Source organism: Canis lupus, chromosome 30, assembly GCF_011100685.1.
Source record: "Canis lupus familiaris isolate Mischka breed German Shepherd chromosome 30, alternate assembly UU_Cfam_GSD_1.0, whole genome shotgun sequence".
NCBI lineage: Eukaryota > Metazoa > Chordata > Mammalia > Carnivora > Canidae > Canis > Canis lupus.
The window spans coordinates 18,145,749-18,168,405 of record NC_049251.1 but is presented as its reverse complement, the minus strand read 5'-3'; the positions used below and the strand labels follow the sequence as shown (position 1 = coordinate 18,168,405).

Here is a 22,657-nt window from a genome sequence, read left to right as displayed (position 1 = left end):
TGTCAGATGGTTTGTCCCCAGCAGAGTTTGGGCTCAGGGCCAGACTTGGGGAAGTGGCTTTTACCTGCTTATCTTTCAGCTCTGAGAGTGGCAGCTCCCGGTTTGCTGAGCACAGCCTCCCCCATGGTACCCTCAGGCACTCCTGTGCATTGTGCTCCTACCATTCCTATTTGGTGCCACCCCTTTTAAATTCTATTTGGAGCAGAAACATGGGGTTCATGCTAGGTCCTTTAACGCCTGACTCCTCTCTTTGAAAATCACTTGATGGAAGCAGGTGACCTGAATCTAGAATGTGCTGTGCTTTGTAGGGACTTCCTTTAAATTAGACGTGCTAAACCCCAACATCATTTAGGGATGTGTCCAGCTACAATTAACTATAAACCCCAAATAAAGTAGCTAAGCAAATTGGGAGTTCTTTTCCTTATATAACAGGAAGAAGTGTAGGTGATCACCAGCTCTGGTCCAGCTGCTCAGCATGCCATCAGGGACTCACGCTCGAGTCTTTCTCCACCACCACCCTGAGAACATTGGCATTAGCCCTGTGATTATGATATGACCTCCACAGCTCCAAATATAACCTTTGTATCCAGGACAAGAAGGAGAAATATGGGCACCAGCCCCTGTTTCTCCTTCTTTTTTAAAATATTTTATTTATTTATTCGCGCGCACGCGCGAGAGAGAGAGAGAGAGAGAGAGAGAAGCAGAAACATAGGCAGAGGGAGAGAAGCAGGTTTCCTGCAAAGAGCCTGATGCAGAACTTGATCCTGACCCCAGGATCACTCCCTGAGCCAAAGGCAGACGTTCAACTGCTGAGCCACGCACGCATCCCGTCTGTTTCTTCCTCTTATCAGAAAAGCAGAAGTCTTCCCCATCACCTCCTTTCTCCCAACAGATTTTGTACTTTATTGGCCAGAAATAGGTCACAAAGCTACTGCAATGAAGCTGGGAAAGAAAGAAGTGAGCTGGACACATTGTCACCCCCAAATAAAGCTGGCTTTCCGTTGTCAGGAAGCATTATGGAACAGAGATTGGGAGGCACTGGACAAAGCCTGCCTCATTTCACTCTGCCATTTCCTACATTCTGCAGATGTTATCGATGATGCTGTGAGGGCGGTGTTGGCACCCCTGAGGTAGGTCTGAGTTCTGCATATTACAGGTGAGGAAACTGAGGCACAGCAAGGTGAAAGGACTTGCCAGAGGACTGCAGCCAGTAAGCAGTGGGACCAGAATTCCAGCCCAGACAGTCAGAACCTCAGCCCGGCCTCACTTCAACTTTGTGTCCAATCCTTTTGGGCCCTGTGCAGAGGAGGTTCCAGAAACTCCATCAGCTGGGCAGACTGCCTGCCTGGAGCCTCTCAGCCTTTTCTGTGACTTGGGAAATGGCTTTAAGGCAGAGAGATAGTCAGGATAGAGCTTTTCAGCAGGGAACCCCAGTCCTGCCAAGGATGCGATACCCTCAAAAGCCAGGGCCAGATTTTGGGCCCACAGTGGAAAGATCTATCCCCACCCTGCATACAAATCAGAATTTTAGAGTCAACAAGACCAGCAGTCATGTGGCCATGATCCCCATTATTTCCCCTGCAGCTTCCCAGTGGCTTCGCCTCTACTTCAGTATAGTACCTTTGCTCCTTTGAGGCTCCTGTCACTCAAATGACATCTGTTTTCCCCTCCGCCATGCTGCTGGCTCCTGACCTCCCAGCCAGACTGCCTAGTTTCTTAAGGATTCGCCACATGGCTTGAGCCTTCCTTTTGACCTAAGCCCTGCCTCATCCCTGGTGTCTTCAGGGTTCACCAGGGGGACTTCCTCACACACTGGCCTCTCATTCCATCACAGTATCCTGGATCTCGTTAGCACTCAGAGATGCTCCTCCTCTGACCACACTGTCTCCTCCAGAGAGCTCCATGACCCATGATCACTGAGCTCCTCCCTGCCAGTCTCTCAGCCTTTTATTGAGCCTGTCATTTTTGCATTGTGGTGGTGTTAGACAGATGGCCCTGTAGGCCCTACATGAGCTGGGGAACCTTTTCAGGCCACAAGCTGAGATGGCCAAGTCATTCCAGATTGCCTGGGACTCTCAGTTTTAAAATGGAAGTTCCTACATTCTGAAAACCCCTGTAGTCCTTGGCAAACTGGGACAGTTGATCAGCCTTCCATTAGCTCTGACTTGCCCAAATTCTTGCCTAAGCACACAACAAAATAGCATGAACTTGGAGGAGAAGCAAACTTCATCCAACTCCACACCCTTGCCCCTTCAGCTCTCATCCCTTTGACCCTTAGACCAGCGTCCATACCGTTGGACCTTCATCCCCAAGTCAGACCCTTGACCAACATTAAGTAGAGGAATTGGCTTATATGGGTGGCCCAAGGGGAAGCCAACCTACACCAGACTCCATAGCCCCAGGCCCTGTGCCCCTGCCTTTCCCCTTACTCCTCCAGAGCTTCCTCCTTCTCCCTACATGTCTCCCCTCATTGCCTTCTGCTTACCTTCTGCCAAGGGTAAGTGTTCCCTTGCTTGATTGTAAGACATTTTAGAATTATGAGCCTATGGCTTGTATGTTTCCTATTGCTATTGTACAAATCTCCGTAAACACAGGACATTAAAGCAAATTAAATTTATTTTTTTATAGTTCTGGATGTCAGAATTCTAAACTGGGGTCAACAGGACTTCATTCCTTCTGGAAGCTTTAGGAGAGAGTCCCTTCCTTGCCTTTTTCAGCTTCCAGAGGCTGCCTGCAATTTTTGGCTTGTGGTCCCACATCCTCCGACCTCCTCTCTGTCATCACATCACCTACTTTGACTCTGCCTTCCTTGCCTCCCTCTTATACGGACACTTGTGATTACAGTGGGCCTACCTGTATAAACCAGGGTAATTAATCATCCTATCTCAAGACTCTTAATCACATCTGCAAAGCCCCTTTTGCCGTGTAAAGTACAGGCTCCAAGAATTAGGACATGGATGTCTTTGGAGGTCCTATCACACAGCTCTCAAAACTAGAAGGGTCTGACTGCTTTACCTTTAGTCCATAGGTGCAAAAAGTTTCCTTCTCCTCCCCACGACCTGTATGGGCAAGGAGACTGCTGAGCTCCAGGGAAGGGTTAAGGGGATGCCCTACGGTTCTGCAGCTACTCTAAGGAAAAATGGGGAGTAGACACCAGAGTTCAGGCTGCTAGGGTAGCTCTCCTTCTCACCCTGCTAGGCCATCTCAGGCAGTTGAGATTTACATTAAAAGGGGGAAAAATCCATGTGTGTGTATGAAAAGGTATCAATATTAATTTAAAAAGTCCCAAGCATATATATAACATGATCTCATTAGCTTAAACAAGGAATGCTGGTATATGCATTGAATTTGTGGCAGGATACATGAGAAACTAGTTACCTCTGGAGAGGGCCCAGCAGAATGAGGGGAAGTAGAGATACCTTTTGCTTTATATCCATCTGTGCATTTACTGCTTTTATAATAAAAAAAAAATTATAAGAGTACTGGAATGGGAGTCAAGATCAAGAACAAAGAAGAGAATTCAACGTTACAGACTCTTTAACTTGAAATTAAACTGAAGAATGATCCAGAAAACAAGCTGAAAGCAGAGCAGGAGGCATGTGGTTTATTTCAGCCAACATGTATGGCAGCCTTATGGGGCTGTGGGGGGCTTCTTCCAGATTCCCAGCTTCATTGGGGCAGATTCTAATCTAGTCTAGGAACAAAGCAACTCAAAGAAGATTTATGTAGTTTCTCTAAGAACAAATGCAGATGAAATTTGGACAAGTCACAGGACTTATCAGATGCTATTCACTCTTCTATCTGTTCTAAATGAAACCTCGTGAAAAGTTTTATTTTCAAAGGTTATATTATGGGCAGAGCCTTGAACTGTTCTGATTTTATGATGTAGCGAGAAATCGAGGAAAACTGAATTTCTGGATTAGTCTGAAGCAAATATATTGATTGACTTTTTCCATGTTCTAAGGAGATATGCTGCGATTCCTGAAGCTAGAAGTGAGTTTCCCTATAACCTAATCCTCTCGCTGCTGCTCTTCCACATGCTGCCTGCAGCCATGAGAGGGAGCAGAAAGCAAACCTGCCTGGCTTTGGCTCTGCATTCATACCTGCACACCAGCTAGCTAATACAAGTGTCTCCAGGGTACCATCATAATAAACTAATGCCCACTATAACAAATTTAGAAATATAGAAGGGGATCCCTGGGTGGCGCAGCGGTTTGGCGCCTGCCTTTGGCCCAGGGCGCGATCCTGGAGACCCGGGATCGAATCCCACGTCGGGCTCCCGATGCATGGAGCCTGCTTCTCCCTCTGCCTGTGTCTCTGCCTCTCTCTCTCTCTCTGTGACTATCATAAATAAATTAAAAAAAAAAAAAGAAGAAATATAGAAGAAAAGCCATTCATAACCCCACCACCCACAGGTGCTCACTTTTAATATTTTGAGGTATTTCGTAGCTTAGGATTTTATATTTGTGCATATTATTTGTGAGCATACTTTAAATTGCACTAGATTTAGAGTTGGAGCCTAATTTTAATTTAACACAACGGATTAAATAACTCCCATGTCATTTTACCATTCTTTTTAATGTCAATATTTTGCAATAATTATATGGAGCCATGCAGTACTCCATCTGAAGGACTGTACCATAGCTTAGCCTATCCAGCTTTTAATTAGGGAATGCTGAGGAGACTTTTTCTGTGTGTAGCTAATGTATGTTTTGAAACAATTCCAAAATCTCAAGCACAAATGAGGTAATATGATTGCAGATGATTTCCTTCCCTCCAAATGTTTGTGGGTTTTGTTTCTATCCCATCCTATGCGATCCAGGGATAGAATCAGACACAATTTTTAAAATATTTGTATTTTTTAATTGAAGTATAGCTGACGCACAATGTTACATTAATTTCAGGTGTACAACAGTGATTTGACAACTCTGTGGGTTATGCTGTGCTCACCACAAGGGTGGCTACCATCTGTCACCATACAACTCTATACAATATCATTGACTGTATTCTGTCTGCTATCTCCTTCTATCCCCATGACTTTTTACTCCATAGTTGGAGTCCTGTATCTCCCACTCTTTACTCATCTTGTCCATCCGCCCACCTCCTCCCCTCTGGAGGCCATCAGTCTCTTCTCAGTATTTATGGGTCTGCTTCTGCTTTTTGTTTGTTTGTTTTGTTTTTTTTTTAGATTCCACATGTAAATGAAATCATATGATATTTGTCTTTCTCTGTCTGACTTATTTCATCTAGCTTAATACCCTCTGGATCCATCCATGTTGTCATAAATTTTAAGATCCCATTCTTTTTTTACAAAACGTATGCCATTCTGTGTGTGTATATATATATATCTCACATCTTCTTTATCCGTTCATCTACCAATGGACACTTGGGTTGCAAAATGAGTTTTTTAGAATTAGCTTTGGATAATTTTTCATCCTTAATTCCTTAGATCTTCTACCAAATAGTGGCCATCAAAGACTATGTATTGGTGCAAAATTTGGAAGGCAGTTCAGCCTCCCCTTGCTTTTACTCCAATTCCTATGGATCCTTCAAAACCAGGTACCTGGGACATCTCCTCCTGATGGCACACCTGCCAGCAGGGTCAGCCATGTCACCTTTGGCTCCGTGACACCTCTGTCATTGCACTGCAGTTGTGATCTGTATGCAGGTCTGTCTGTCCCCTACAGATGGTGAGCGCAGGAAGAGCAGGGACTGTCTCATTCTTTTCTGTACCCAAGCATCCAGCATAGAACTTGGCATATACTAGGGGTTCTGGAGGCATCCTTCAGGCTCTTTAACTTAACAGATGTGAGATTTGCCAAATAGAAGCAGGATGGAGTGGGTTGGGAGTAAACCTATATATGAGAAAGGAAAATGCAGTGAGAATAAATAATTAGTAGCTGGGATGCGGTCAGATTCACATTATATAAGGAAGGCCCCATATCGGTTGGATGAGCCATCTTTTTAATTAATTTTTTTATTTTTGTGAGAAGAACATAAAACAGCTGTGGTTGTCCCAAGGCTGAATTGGGGAAAGCAGCAATAATATCAGTGTGATGTTTCAAACCAAAACACAATATGCTCACAGCTCTCAGCTGGTTCACACTTAGGTAAATAGTCTATAAGAGTTTAGAGAAAAAAAAAAAGAGTTTAGAGAATTCACTATCTTTAAACTATATTCAGTATGTTTTTAAGAATGTATCTATGAAATACTAGTGTGCCATTTGTGGCAATAAATAATGCAATGTTTTAGCAGAAGTGATAGCATAATAACTGCACATTCATGTAGTACTTTTTTAAAAGATTTTATTTTTAAGTAACCTCTACATGCAGCGTGGGGCTTTACCTTATGACCCTGAGATCAAGAGTTGCATGCTCCACCAGCGGAGCCAGCCAGATGCCCTTCATATAATACCTTAGAGTTCAGCAAGTATTTTTTATAGTTTGGGTTTTCACAGAGACTTTTAACTTATTCACACTCATTTTCTTTTATCACACAAAAAAATGGGTTAACTAAATGAAACCAAGACTTCTTGGAGAAGTAGCTGATTCTAGGGCCAGAGCAGGGAAAGAACCTGAGCCTGGAATAAGAAGTGCTTAGAGAGATAGGGACATGTCAGAGGTCCTGGGTGCTTGCTTGATGGGGCTCCTATGGAGCAAATCGGGGACTAGTTGAGCATCAAAATAAATAATAATACTAAAGGATTATAACCCCTTGAATAAGGTGAGAATCCATGAACCCATCTAATATAGATGGATGAATAAATACATTGAAGAGGAGAGGAAGCTCCTTTTATTAGAAAGGCAACTAAAAATGCAGAGGGTATGATGGTATTAGGAAAATCACTTGCCAACTATCATTATAACCCATTCAGGCAAGAATCATTAACAGATGTTAAAACAGGATATTCAAGTTTGAAGAGTGACGGGGTATTTCTGTAGTCTCAGAGTACATCCCCACAGGACACTTTTTCATTACACAAGACAAAATGGTAACTCTCCACTGAGGAAACCTGGCAGACACCACCTCAACCAAATGGTCCGCGTGAACAGTGCCAGTGATAGGACCAACGGACAGCAGGTGCTTCCTGATGGGGCATGCTGGTGGGGACTCAGCATCAGTCTGTGGTGTACCTGCCAAGTACGCATCACCTGAATCTGATCTTGAGCAGACCAGCCCACACTGGGAAACTAAGTAGCTGGAAACTAAAGAAACATGACAATTGAATGCAGCACCTTGTCTTGGATTTTCTTTTGCTGTAAAGATATTATTGGGACAATGGAGAGTATCTCAGTAAAGTCCATAGATTGCACATAGCATTGTTTCAGTGTTAATTTTCTGACTTTGGTAATATATTATAGTTATGTAAGAGTTCCTTGTTTTTAGGAAATACACAATGCAGTGTTTAGAGAGAAGGAGGGAGGATTTCTGTGAAGGGGCGCTGTTGTCGTGGCCTTAAACCACAGTCCACCTCAATGTTCGTAGTGGCAATGTCCACAATAACCAAACTGTGGAAGGAGCCACAATGTCCTTCAACAGATGAATGGATTTTAGATGTGGTATATATGTATACAATGGAATATTACCCAACAGAAAGGATGAATACCTACCATTTACATTAACATGGATGGAACTGGAGGGTATTATGCTGAGTGAAATCAGTCAACTGAAGAAAGACCGCTATCATATGATTTCACTCATATGTGGAATGTAAGAAATAGTGAAAGGAACTATAAAGGAAAAGAGGGAAACTGAGTGGAGAAAAATTAGAGAGGAAGACAAACCATGAAAGACTCTTAACTCTGGGAAACAAAGAGTTGCAGAAGGGGAGGTGGGGGGAATGGGGTAACTGGGTGACGGGTACCAAGGAAAGCACTTGATGGGATGACCACTAGGTGTTATACTATGGGTTGGCAAATTGAATTTAAATTTTAAAAAATGAATTGAAGTAAAAACAAAACAAAACCACAGTCCAGTCTGGACCTCTCTGCCCTGTTTCTATGAGGGAAGTGGTACTTCCCCAGCAAGTTCCAGCAGCTCCCGGGAAGGAAGAGGATCAGCTGCCTTGCCTCCCACCACCCATGTTGTGCTGCTGTGCTAAGATACCACACCTTTCCTGGGGCTGTCCCTTGCCTCAAATGCCCCTTTTCCCTCCCCACCTGCCTAGGGAACAGCCCAGCTGGGAGGTTTGGAGGAGGAGAAGTGGAGGGGGTTGTTAGGTGCCCCAGTTTTTCCTTCTGGCACAGCCTTTAACCAGAGGGCAGGGGCACTGCCTCAGTTTCCTCACTTCTAGATGTGAGGCCAGGACTAGACGGTCTGTTCATGGGAACATGGCTCCTTCTGATACTGCTCGGTGACAGACTCTAAGATAAGCCCTTGAAAGGTCTTCTTGATTCTCGGGGAAGAGGCCATAGGTCCAGCCCCTGAAAGATTCCTTTTTGGAGTGCCTCCCTGGTGTGGGTTGCTTGTGTAGATCATGTGTTTAGACTTCTAGAATATTGATCTCTACTGACACCATAAGTTTTCAGTAAACCCATGGGTGTACCATTTAGTGGCTGCCCCATTCATTCTTGCCTGCGGCATGTGAATAGAGCACCTTCATGTCCCAGGCCAGAGCTAGGTACGGGGGAATCACTTAGGATCTGTCAAGCAGCATGGGTGCACATTCTGGCACCTAATGGGACAGTTTTTGTAGAGTCACTTTTCCATGTGATTGGAAAGGTAGGTAAAAGAACCAGAAGCTGCAGCTTTACTCCCAGTTGGTTGTATGAACTTGTTTTAGCCAAAGAACCCCTGTGAGCCTCAGTCTCCTCACCTGCTAAATGGGGACAGTGGTCTCACTCTGCTGCTCGCCCTGCCCACCCCACAGAGCTGTAGCCCTCCAGTGGGAGAATTCTGTAGAGTGGAAGGAGGGAAGGAAGTCTATGTATATGAAGTAGTCTTGTTATAGATCTCTCAGCATACAGAGATGGAAATGCTTTGAAGATTGTAGGGTATTAAGCACAAAGACAGAATGACAGTGTTGTCTCTACCCTCTCCTGAGTTTAAGAGAGAGCGTTGTGAAAGTATAATAGTAAAAAGGAAAATCTATGGCCACAAAGAAAGACCAGTGTCATCCCTTTGCCAGCATATGGCTCAGAATCTGGTCCTTGGTGACAGAACTGATTGTAGCTTGTCCTTCTAGTGCACCAGGTGGCCGAGCGGGTGGAAGCCCTGGGGCAGTTTGTCATGAAGACCAGAAGGACCCTCAAAGGCCATGGAAACAAAGTTCTCTGCATGGACTGGTGCAAAGATAAGAGAAGGATCGTGAGCTCATCCCAGGTATGTGGCACCTGCTCTGTGATGGTGAGCATGTGTCTAACTTTATAGCTAAAGAAGAAAGAGCACTTTCCTTTTCAAAAAACCTTTTTTTGCCCTTTATGACTGCTTATTCCCCACAGGATGTGAGCTAGCATAGTTAAGAATTCTTTGCATACTGTAGAATGTCAGTAACTTTAGATTTGGAGTTGGTAATAACTGAAACGTGAACTCTGTTTGAGAAACTATTCAAAATTATTTCTTCCTCGGCATTTTTCAGGGTTGTATTTGTGAATAAAACCATTTTTTTAGAAAGTGGGTTTTTTTTTAACCCAAAATTGAGCACATAAACGGCTGTGGCTTTGTTCAGTTTAAGAGTTCATCGATTTTTATGCCTTAAAGAACAAATGTAAGGTACATATTTTGTAGAGTATTGTTTTTTTCATTCATTTTATCTAGTTGACATAGTTTATTTTACATCTTATGTATTAGTGTTATCTATTGCTGCATAACAAATTACCCCCAAATTCAGCAATTAAAACCACAAATATTTATTATTTCACATGGTTTCCGAGAGCCAGGAATCTGGAGCAGCTTGTGTGGGTGGTTCTGGCTCAGAGAACCATGGGGGTGGTGACAGCCAGGATGGTGGTCAGGGCCGAGGTCATGGCACAGCTCGGCTAAGGCAGAAACTCACTTCCAAAATGGCTCGTTGCCAGAAGCCCTAGTTCTTCAGCACGTGGACCTTTCCATTGGGCAGCTTACATGATCGTAGCCAGCCTTCCCCAGAGCAAGAGAGGGAGCCAGAGGCTGAAGCCATGAGTGACACTCCATCACTTCTGCTATGTTCTGCCAGTCACACAGACCAACCCCAAGACCACAAGGGATACAAAAGTATGGCTATCAGGAGGCTGTTATCACTGCTTGGTACTTTTTATGCCTATTTTGATGTAACATGAATTGAATATAAAATTATAAACTGAAGTCATAGATTTTTATAGCCAGTTTGGGCTCCCCCCATCCCTGCCTTCAGCCCCACTCTTCCAAAGGACCATTTGGGGTTTTTTATTAGCCCTTTTATATATAAAAACTGCATATTCTAAATAATCCACACACTCTAACGTCTATGTCAGCTTGTGTTTGATAAGGACAGGTTTCATTAGTCTCCTATATTACCCACAGATCTAATATGTCACTTTGTACTTGCTTTCTTTCATGTTCATAAAAAATTTTATCTCTTAGGTATTTGACCGCATTAAAAAGACACTGCGAAAGAGAATAAATCCCCACCACTCTGTCGCAAGCATTATTACTATTTTAGAGCATTTCTTTCCAGACTTTTTTTTTTTTTATGAAGTGATTCTCAAGATATACATGTTGCTACCTAGCCTTTTTGACTTTCTTTATCCTTAAAAGTATAATATATGTTGGATTTTTCTGTCACTCGTGTACTGTTCTTATTAGGGAAGAGGAACACCACTGACATGCTCCATCCATCCACCTCTGCTATAGTGGGGTGGGTGTGGGAGGAAGCTGGAAACAGTAGGAACATTCTGGAGCAGACGCAGTGACTCAGAGCAGCCCTTCTCCCTTGAAGGCAGGAGATTAATCAGCCTGACTGCGTAGGATAGGGCTTGGGTGGAGGCGGTCTCTCCAGGTACATGGGCTCCTGATGTATAAATCTGTGCTCGTGGAGAGGCCCACGTTTGGTTTTATGGCTGATTTTAGGCTCTTGGGTACCTTTTTCTCTCCCGTGAACACAGTGGGTGGGCAGTGGGACAGACAGGCAGGCAGTGTGGTGGAGGAAGACACCAAAGGGAACACCAACTTGGGCAATGCACTGAGTCAGTCCCCCGGCACAGCAGGCGAGGCTCCGGGTGTGGAGGACCCCAGGGTGCAAGCCTGAAGCTCCATCTCTGTTTTTCTGCTCTGTTACCTTAATCTACCCCATATGTTGTTGTGTTTGGGCGTTTAGTTAGAGAAATGAGACTGGAAGAACCAGTGTGCTTCGGAGTTTTGAAAGGCTCCAGATTGCCCACTCTGACTTTGTTTCTGGGCCCTTCAGCCACACACAGAGGGAATATGGAAATCTTCCAATAGATTATACAAAGAAAGCAACTGTGTCACTTTAGATAATCAGACCTTGCTTGTACCTCTAAGCGGCATCTCTTCTACCCTCACCTCATTGTTCAGATTTGGCTCCAAATGGCTTCAATGATTACAAAAACCAAGTCTGCCATGGAGGCTACAGAATCTTCCATATTCTTCCTCTGCCAGGCAGAGCCTGGGGGCCCAGACGACCTGCACACCATGTGCTGGGCAGGTGACAGCATTGTAGGGACCAGGGCCTGTGTGGATTTATCTCCAGTGGGTTTGTATTACACATAGATGACACCTTGGTGACTCCCCACAGCCCCAGTGTGGTCTGCAGCAGCAGTTACAATGGAGGTTGCATTGCCAACCCAGGCCTATCCTCTACAGGTTCCCACAAGGGATCCCTACCATGATAGATGTCGTTCTCACCATAGATGTGAAATGTCAGGGGAAGTTAGGCTGATCTCAGGCCCACACAGCTCCAAGAAGTGGGCTAGGAATGAGGGTGGGGCTCTGACACAGCCTGCAGGGAGCACAAGGCACAGTACCCAGGATGGCTAGTGGGGGTGGCGAGGAAGAAAGTAAGAGACCATTAGTTACCTGTCAAGTACCTGGAGATAATTTCAGGTTTGTCTCACCCCCATATAGCTTTTTGACAGGGTATGGTGGGTGATGACAATGTACCAACAATTAGGGCTTGGTTTCTAAATGGTATAGAAGTCTTTGTATTCCTATGATGAGTATAAAGTTGAGAACTGAGCCTTTAATCAGGCTGGACCATTCGGTCCCCCATTCACTCCCTATTTGTTCAAAGATAGGCTGGAGGGTGTTGATTACCCAGGTACTTCCTCTGGCTTTGTCCTGCACACTGCCCACCCAGACATGGCTCTTCTGAGCAGTTCTCACCTATAAGGACTGGCTGACAACTCCTGAGCTGTTTATTCTTTTCCCTCCAGGATGGGAAGGTGATCGTGTGGGATTCCTTCACTACTAACAAGGTAAGATATTGTTCCTGGTGCACTGAGTAGCACCCCAGAACCCCAGCCTTGTCCTCTTCCCCTCCAAATACCCCTAGTCATGGTCATCCTGCTTCTTGGGTGCCTGTCTGGGGACAGAAACCTCAGGAAGAGGCCCATCTGTGTTCAGATAGCTCAGCAGCCCATGGCAGTGTCGGTTCCTCTCCTGGGCTGAAGCCCCTCACCCGGGAAAGAGCATGCAGAGCCCCCAGAGAGGATGCTAGCACTAAAACCAGGCAGGCTGGCCTGGAAAGCTTGTCACCTTCACACGTGCATTTATTATTTTTCTTCTAAGTGATGGTAAGAGGTTCATGAATCCCCAGCTTTCTCTGCCCTCTGTGCCTTTGACCAGACTCTGTAGCACTGTGGACATGAGCCGACAGTGGTGGGGAAGTTGAGGGTGTAGGGGGGGTTGAGGTGACTGTCCAGTGATATCCAGGCAATCTGACCTGGGCGTGCTCAGTTCCAAACTGGACTTACATTTAGACTCTTAACTAAAGTGAAAGGCCAAAATCTATGTGTAGATGTGCTTACAAGCCTGCATCAGGTTGCCATTTGTAGTAACAACTATTGAGTATTAAATACTGATTCTGTCATTTACATATAAAGGTCTTCTTTATCGCTATATAAGACAGACCTCTATCTGCCTCAAACTGAACAGCATCCATATTCCGCATTACTGAATGTGTTTAGTTAAGTGTTGTGGTAGGCAGTTGCTATACAACCTGGTGGGGGGCGGTTCTGGGTGCCAGAACCATCTTTTGGAGCAGAGTCCCTAATGGTCAGGCCCCCTGGGGAATAATAAAGATGGCAACTTAACAGTCTGCAAGGGGCTTTCCCATCCCGCACCTCCTTCCACGGAAGCCTGTGCTTCTCCCAGCGCACCTTAGCGTCCTCAGTAGCGTGTGGGGTTCTATTGCTACTGTTTAAGCCTTACATGCCATTGAGCACACACCGTCTGATTTCTGGGGAGCCGTGGTGTTGCCACTGTGGCCTCTGGCAGGAAACATAGTTATTACTTATAAGGAATGGGGCCTGGGGTGCCTTGTGGTGAGAGTGGCCATTTGCCACAGTGGATTATTCTTGGCATCTGAAAGGCTATAGACTATGTCAGAATTTCCACAAGCAGTATCAGGGCCTGTGTTTCTCCCACAAAAACACGGTGAATCATAACAGGAAAGAAGACAGGCACTCGAATGTACTTTAGGAATCATCGTCTCCCTTTACTGATGGTCTCCCCAGATGGCTGGCCTGGATGGGGCCATACATCTTGCTGGTGTTGGAACCAGGAACCAGGGTCCATGTTTCTCATGAAAATAAGACCACAGACTCAGAAGGTTTTACATTGTGGCTTTGTTGTTTGCCTGTTGGCATTCAGGAGAACGTGGTGACCCGACCACCAGCCAGGAGCAGGAACTGCCACACCTAGTTCTCATTGCTTCCAGTTACAGGTCCTCTATCACCTGTGAGCACAACTCAGGATCACTCTGCCCACCCCCTCCCCCACTCAGACCTTCCCAGGACTGCTTTCAGGGCCCATGGGGGACAGAGGCTCTTGTATACTCCCAAGGAAACAACACAACACATGTGTAGAATCATTTAAGAATAGATATTGAAAATAGGGGGAATCTAAGTAAATAAGGTAAAGCAAATAACTGAAGTGAAAATCAGACCTTTCAAAGAAGATGGGGCCCCCTATTCATTCAGAAGACCCGGGGGAGTATAACATTAAGAAATAAGTAGGGGTGCCTGGGTGGCTCTCTTTGTTGAGCATCTGACTCTTGGTTTCAGCTCAGGTTGTGATCTCATGGGTCGTGAGGTTGAGCCCCACAATGTAGGGGCTCCATGCTCAATGGGGAGTCTGCTTAAGGGTTCTGTTCCTCCCCCTGCTTGTTCTCTCTCTCTCTCTCTCTCTCTCTCTCTCACAAATAACTAAATCTTTCTAAAAAGAGTGAGGGCAGCCCGGGTGGCTCAGTGGTTTAGTACCTGCCTTTGGCCCAGGATATGATACTGGAGACCCCAGATCGAGTCCCACATTGGGCTCCCTGCATGGAGCCTGCTTCTCCCTCTGCCTGGGTCTCTGCCTCTCTCTCTCTCTGTCTCTCATGAGTAAATAAATAAAATCTTTTAAAAATTAATTAATTAATTAAAAAGAGTGAGAGAGAAATAAAATGTTACAAGTGTTGTTTTGCTGGCTGGGATTTTTAGCTCTCAGAATATATGACCTGCACTTTAGTTGATTATGAAGGGCTAAGTCTCCTCATCAGTCCCAAACTGATCTTCACCCCACACCACTGCCCTTTCAAATGGTAATGGGATTTAGCAGGAACTCCGTAATTTCATTTTGTGAAAAGTAAACTTTAATACATCTGTGAGGAAGCACTGCTCATTCCTTCTATGAAGCTTGCATTCTGTGTTTCAGGAGCACGCGGTCACTATGCCCTGCACATGGGTGATGGCCTGTGCGTACGCCCCGTCGGGATGTGCCATTGCATGTGGGTAAGTAGCAGCAGCTTTTCAGATCTCCCATTAGCCATAAAATACCATTTGATGGGCAAAAACAAGCAAACAAACAAGAACTTACTGTTTTTGCTGTTTACTGACTACGCGATGTGATGTGTTCAGTTCCTCCCTGAACTTCATGAAAGAAGAAACTACAAATGCTTATCTTCGGTACAGACCAAAGGTAGCTTGAGTTTCAAACCTGCCCCCTCTACTCTTGAATGCTGTTGGTGGGGACTATAAATTGATGCAAACATTTTGGAAAACATGTTGGTAATGTGTATCAGAAGCCTTGAAAAATTTATAACCTTTTATCTAGTGATTCCGCATCTAAGAACTTGTTTGAAAGGAATGACCCAAAATATAGAAATTCCATACAAGCAATAATATTGTAGCATTATTTAAAATTAAAAAAAAGAAGGGTGGGGAGGGATAGTGTGTCCATCAAAGGAAATCATTAAGTGAATTGTAGTACATGAGTTGAAGGGAATATTTTATACAACCATTAAAAAGGGAACTTCTTAGTTACAGTAAGTGAAAAGAACATCCAGGTTGCTAGGGAGATTGTGTTTTATTCCCTATTCTCCTAGAGCTCAGTTTAACAGAGTTGGCAGTGAGACCTGTAACTAACATAATTTTCTGTCCTTGTGTTAAACAATTCTGGAACCATCCAAAATGTCTCTACCATAGGTTCCCAGCCATGTTTAGAAAGGAGGCACTAACAAGTCTGTGATGACCAAAAACATCCAATAATAGTTCTTTGTGGATGATGGGACTATGGGGTTTTTCTCTTTTTTTTATAATTTTTGTAATTTTCTCTCTCTTTATAATTTTCCATCTTTAAAAATAAACATAGGGATCCCTGGGTGGCGCAGCGGTTTAGCGCCTGCCTTTGGCCCAGGGCGCGATCCTGGAGACCCGGGATTGAATCCCACGTCGGGCTCCCGGTGCATGGGGCTTGCTTCTCCCTCTGCCTATGTCTCTGCCTCTCTTTCTCTCTCTGTGTGACTATCATAAAAATAAAAAAATTAAAAAAAAAAGATTCTTTTAAAAAAAAATAAATAAATAAAATAAACATATTTATTTTTATAATCAGGAGAAAAAAGTTTCAAAAATCCAAAAATGAAAACCCTTGGTCTCCAAGCAAAACGTTTGGAGCCTTCTCCAACCAGAGTCACACCAGTGGTCATCCTCAACATCCCTCCCTTTTCGTGGATGTTTGGGGGCATCTTTCCATTCACTCCCCATTTGACAAGACCCTGTGTACCTTTGGAACCCATGTTCACACACATGTATTTTATATTTTCTAATTTTTTTAATAATTCAAAAGTAGGCTGTATTTCCATTTTATAACGGAATGGTAATATTTATATAAAATTCATTCCCATTTACTTCTTGTAATAATATGAGGTAAGCACAATAAAAGACACACATACACACATGATATATATAGATGTATATGTATTTATATATGCTACATATATAATACATTTAATTAGCTGTAGGTGTGTATATACACACATACACTAAGATAAGTGTAAGGGAGTTCGGCCAGCTGTATAGTTAGGAGACACAGTCCCCGCAAAACTTCTGCCACTTTAGATATCAGCCACAAATTTGGGAGTCCCCACAACCACCCTCAGGTTTGATAATTTGCTACAACAACCACAGAACTCAGGAAAGCGCTATAATACTTAGGCTCACAGTTTTAAAACAGTGAAAGGATACAAATTAGAACCAGCCAAAGGAAGAGGTGCACAGGACAGGGTCTAGGAGGGGTCTAAACCTAGAGCTTCCCATTGTCCCCTCCCTGTGGAGTCACGGACGGCATTACCTCCTGCCCACTACGCATGATGGTACACGGAGTATTATCAGCCAGGGAAACTCGCCTGAGTCTTTGGTGGCAAGAGTTTTTACTGGGCCTCAATCACATACTGCCTATGTGGCTGGCCGTCAGTCTCCAGTATGTCCTCGAGGTTTAGGCAAATATCTTTAGTTTCTTGTTCATCTGAGGAGGTCAGAACTCACCATGCATGTCCTGAAGCCCCCACCAAAAATCACACTGTTAGATTGTCTATTAGCCAAAGCTGTTCTCCGGGCAGGCAGGCCATTCCAGGGGCTCAGGGATGACCTCCCAGCAGCCAAGGATAAAAGCTGACCTCTCCTATGAGAGGACAGCTTTTCTTTTTTTTTTTTTTTTGACAAGCTTTAGATTTTATTTATAGTTTATACTTGAATGAGATCCATCTCCTCAAGTCTAGCTTAATGCTCCTTAGCTATAAATGATGGCTTCGTGTCTTTGGCCTGGGGGTCAGGAGAAATCAGTAAAAAAAAAAAAAAAAAAAAAAAAAAGAGCCATGAAGATGATTATTTTGCCCCAATGCATAAGAGATTTTTTTTCTCCTTGAAAGAAAGAGCCCTTACTCATTAGAAATAGTAAATACATTTTTAAATACTCTGGGATAATATGTTTCTAACTGGGCATTAATGGTAGCACATGCATAGAGTTGGAGGAGTTACATAATTTCTCAATATTTGATACTGAGATATCAGCTATCTGATCCTATATTACAAAAAGAATATATTGGGTAGATCCTTCTGCAATACGCAATGGATATATAACATAGTGACCAATGTCTTTATTGTTTTATATTTATTTTTTTAGAGAAAGCAAGGGGGGTAGGGGCAGAGGGAGAGAACCTCAAGCAGACTCCCCACTGATCACAGAGCCTGATGCAAGGATCCATCTCCTGAACCTGAGATCACGATCGGAGTGGAAATCAAGAGTCAGCCACTTAACTGACTGAACCCTCCAGACACCCCGTGAACAATGTCTTTAACAGTAGTTTGGAAAATGGTTCTGTCAGTTATTTCTTGCTTGAACCCAGTGGGAAAATTTTCATGAGGGCAGGGGACCAGCAGGGAAGAGAATAATTTGATAGGGCCCAGGTAGACAGGTTGTTGGTAACAGCATGGTGCAGAGTGAGAGCTCAGGGAGGAGGAATGGCTGTGCCTTCATCTCACTCATATCTGTCTCCTGGCCCCGGCATGTGATAGATGGTCAGTGCCTGCAATGACTGCCTCACAGCTTGTTAGGAAACAAAAGCAGAGGGAGCTCTGGGTGTAAATATTGGTGAAATATCAACAAACATTTAAAATATGGGGTCCACACATCGGGCTCCCGGTGCTTGGAGCCTGCTTCTCCCTCTGCCTGTGTCTCTGCCTCTCTCTCTCTCTCCGTGTGACTATCATGAATAAATAAATTTAAAAAAAATAAAATAAAATAAAATAAAATAAAATAAAATAAAATAATAAAATAAAATAAAATAAAATAAAATAAAATAAAATAAATAAAATAAAATAAAATAAAATAATAAAATAAAATAAAATATGGGGTCCAGTGGATGAGAAAAGAGCATCAAAAACTAAATTGAGCAGGGGCGCCTGGGTGGCTCAGTTGATTAAGTGTCTGCCTTCAGCTTGGATCATAATTCCAGAGTCCTGAGATGGACCCCCAAGTCGGGCACCTTGCTCAAAAAGGTCCCTGCTTTTCCCTCTCCCTCTGCCCCTCCACCTCACTCATGCTGTCTCTTTCTCTCTCAAATAAGTAAAACCTTAAAAAAAGAAGAAGTGGCAGCTGCTATAAAAGCTGAATGCAACGTGTGAACCTTGATTGGGCCCTGGCTCCCAGGACAATGGGGAAGATTGAATATGGATGGCTTATTACCTCCTGTTATGAAATTTGTGTTAGTTTTTTCAGATGTGATAATCCAGTGGCTACCTAGGAGAGTGTTCTTTTTTTTTAGAAGAGGTAAATTTGTGAATTAAAGTACTTAAATGTAACATGTCATGTCTGCATTACCTTCAAATGGGTTCAGAATTTGCTGCCACAAATATGACAAAATGCTAAGTTAGTGAATATAGATTAAGGTATCTGGGTGCTCATTGTACTATTTTTTCTTTCAGTTTTACAATACATTTAAAATCTTCAAAGTTGGAGGAAAGCTTATAATATATGATGCAGCCAAGGGAAAACATTCTGAAAAGATTACATGAATGAGAAAGTATACATGTATTCCGTTCTCTTAAATTAGCATTTGACACTTTTTTCTTCCCATGCTAGTGGCTTGGATAATAAGTGTTCTGTGTATCCACTGACGTTTGACAAAAATGAAAACATGGCTGCCAAAAAGAAGTCTGTCGCGATGCACACCAACTACTTGTCGGCCTGCAGCTTCACCAACTCAGACATGCAGGTACGTTAAGAGGTCATGTGGTGGGTCAGCCTGCCAGAGAGCAAGGGAAGTGACAGAGAACTAAGGAGAGGGGTAGCAGGGAGAGGAAGCTTTCCAGTGTCCCTGTTTATTATTATTATTGTTGTTGTTATTATATCTTATTCAAGCATAGTTAACATATAGTGTTATATTAGCTTCACATGCACAGTATAGTGATTCAACAGTTCTATGCATTTCTCACTGCTCATCTTGATAAATGTGCTCTTAATCCCCTTTATCTATTTCACCTATCACTAGGTATTTACCCCAAAGATACAAATGGAGTGATCTGAAGGGGCACCTGCACCCCATAGTTTATAGCAGCAATGTCCACAATAGCCAAACTATGGGAAGAGCCCAGATGTCCATCGACAGATGAATGGATAAAGAAGATGTGGTATATATATATGTGTGTATTTATGTGGTATATATACATATATATATATGTATATATATATGTGTGTGTATATACATATATACACAATGGAATACTACTCAGCAATCAAAAAAATGAAATCTTGCCATTTGCAACAATGTGGATGGAACTGGAGGATATTTTGCTAAGTGAAATAAATCAGTCAGAGAAAGACAATTATATGATCTCATTCACATGTGGAATTTAAAACCAAGCAGAGGGTCATAGGGGAAGGGAGGGAAAAGTAAGATGAAATCAGAGAGGGAGACAAATCATAAGAGACAATCATAGGAAACAAACTGGGGGTTGCTGAAGGGTGGGGGCATGGGGTAAAAAAAATCATCAATAAAGAGTCTTTTTTGGCTTGTCTCTTCTTTTTTCTGTTTCTTAAATTCCATATGTGAGTGAAATCATATGGTATTTGTCTTTCTCTGACTTATTTCACTTACCATTATAATCTCTAGCTCCATCTATGTTTTTGCAAATGGCAAGATCTCATTCTTTTTTATGACTGAATAATATTCCAGTGTGTAAGTGTGTGTGTGTGTGTGTGTGTGTGTGTGTGTATCTATATATATATACCACATCTTTGTCCATTGATCTATGGATGGGCACCGGGGTTGCTTCCATAATTTGGCTATGATAAATAATGTTGCAACAAACATAGGGGTGCATACATCTTTCTTAATTAGTGTTTTTATATCCTTTGGGTAAAATACCCAGTAGTGGAATTACTGGTGAGGAACCTCCATATTCTTTTCCACTGTGGCTGCACTAATTTGCATTCCTACCAATAATACAAGAGGGTCCTTTTTTTCTACATCCTGGCCAACACTTGTTATTTCTTGTGTTTTGATACTAGCCTTTCTGACAGGTTGAGGTAATAGCTCATTGTAGTTTTCATTTGCATTCTCCTGACAATGAGTGATGTTGAACATCTTTTCACGCGTCTTTTGGCCATCTATATGTCTTCCTTGGAAAAATGTATATTCAAGTCCTCTGGCATTTTTAAATTGGATCATTTGCTTTTTTTGGTATTGAGTTGTGTAAGCTCTTTCTTTATTTTGGATATTAACCCCTTATCAAATATGTCATTTGCAAAATCTTTTCCCATTCAATAGGTGATCTTCCTGTTTTATTCATAGTTTTCTTCACTGTGCAAAAGTCTTTTATTTTGGTATAATCCCAATAGTTTAATTTTGCTTTTGTTTCCCTTGGTCAAAGAGACATATTTAGAAAAATGTTTATATGGCCAATGTCAAAGAAATGACTGCCTCTGTTTTCTTCGAGGAATTTTATGGTTTCAGCTCTCATGGTTAGGTCTTTAATTCATTTTGAATTTATTTTTTGTGTATGGTAGTTCAGTTTCGTTCTTTTGCATGTACCTGTCCAGTTTTCCCAACATCATTTGTTGAAGAGACTGTCTTTTTTCCATTGTATATTCTTGCCTACTTTACTATTGACTGTAAAAGCGTGGATTTATTTCTGGAATCTCTTCTGTTCCATTGAGCTATGTGTCTGTTTTTGTGCTAGTACCATAATTCTGTGATTGCTACAGCTTTGCAGTGTATTTTGAAATCTGGGGTTTCAGTTTTGTTCTTTCTCAAGATTGCTCTGGCTAATTTGTGGGGTCTTTTGTGGTTCCATACAAGTTTTAGGATTGTTTGTTCTAGTTCTATGAAAAATATTGTTGGTATTTTTTAATATTGTTAGTATTTTAATAGGGATTGGATTAAATCTGTAAAGTCCTTTGGCTATTGACATTTTGGCAATATTGGTTCTGGAGTATGGAATATCTTCCCATTTGTGTTGTCTTCAGTTTCTTTCATTGATGTTTTACAGTTTTCAGAGTATAGATCTATCACCTCCTTGGTTAAGTATATTCTTAAGTATTTTCTTCTTTTTGGTACAAGTTGTCCATGGGCTTATTTTCTTAATTTCTTTTCTGCTGCTTCATTATTAGTGTATAGAAATGCAACATATTTCTATGTATTAATTTTATATCCTGCAACTTCACTGAATACATTTATCAGTTCTAGTAGTTTCTTTGCTGGAATCTTTAGGGTTTTCTATATATGCTCTCATGTCATCTGTAAATAGTGACAACTTACCTTCTTCCTTACCAAATTAGATGCCTTTTCTTTCTTTTTCTTGTCTGATTGTTGTGGGTAGAACTTCCAGTACTATGTTGAGTAAAAGTGGTGAGAGTGGGCATCCTTGTCTTGTTCCTGATCTTAGAGGAAAAGCTCTCAGTTTGTCCCCATTGAATATGATGTTAGCTGTGGCTTTTTATAGATGGCCTTATGTTGAGGTATGTTCTTTCTAAACCTGCTTCATTGAGAGTTTTTTATCATGAATAGATGTTGAATCTTGCCAAATGCTTTTTCTGCATCTACTGAGATGATCAAATGGTTTTTATCTTTTCTCTTGTTATGTGAGGTATCATGTTGATTGGTTTGTGAATATTGAACCACCCTGCATTCTGGAATAAATCCTATTTCATCATGGTGAATGATTTTTTAGTGTGTTGTTGAATTCAGTTTGCTAATATTTTGTTGAGGATTTTTTGCATCTACGTTCATCGGAGATATTGACCTGTAGTATTCTTTTGTGTGTGTGTGTGTCTGTCTGTCTTAATCTGGTTTTGGTATCAGGATAACCCAAGTTTTGTAGAATGAATTTGGGAGCTTTCCTAGGTTTTGGAACGGTTTAATTGAATAGGTATTAACTCTTCTCTAAATATTTGGTAGAATTCATCTGTGAAGTCATCTGGTCCTGGAATTTTGTTTTTTGGGAGTTTTTTTTTTTTTAATTAGTGATTCAATTTCATTGCTAGTAACCAGTCTATTCAAATTTTCTATTTCTTCTTGATTCTGTTTTGGAAAGGGATGTGTTTCTAGGAATTTATCTGTTTCTTCTAGATTACCGAATTTGTTGGTATATAATTTTTCATAATATCCCTTATAATCCTTTGTGTTTCTCTAGTGTAAGCTTTATTTCTTCTTCTTTATTTCTGATTATTATTTAGAGTTCTCTTTCTTCTTTTTTTGATGAGTCT

At 42.3% G+C, this 22,657-nt stretch overlaps 1 protein-coding gene across 4 annotated transcripts in view; it reads left to right on the top strand.

Moving 5' to 3' along the window:
• GNB5 (G protein subunit beta 5) overlaps positions 1-22,657 on the top strand; it is a 46,095-nt gene that overhangs the window by 5,445 nt on the left and 17,993 nt on the right. For 3 of the 4 annotated variants that reach the window (XM_038580438.1, XM_038580440.1, XM_038580439.1), the window contains 4 exons: positions 9,186-9,322; positions 12,349-12,390; positions 14,831-14,907; positions 19,034-19,166. In XM_038580438.1, the coding sequence (XP_038436366.1) occupies positions 9,186-9,322; positions 12,349-12,390; positions 14,831-14,907; positions 19,034-19,166 (389 nt within the window). Of the gene's footprint in view, positions 1-1,087; positions 1,131-9,185; positions 9,323-12,348; positions 12,391-14,830; positions 14,908-19,033; positions 19,167-22,657 lie in introns of all 4 variants that reach the window. The other variant, XM_038580441.1, reaches the window with a different exon arrangement.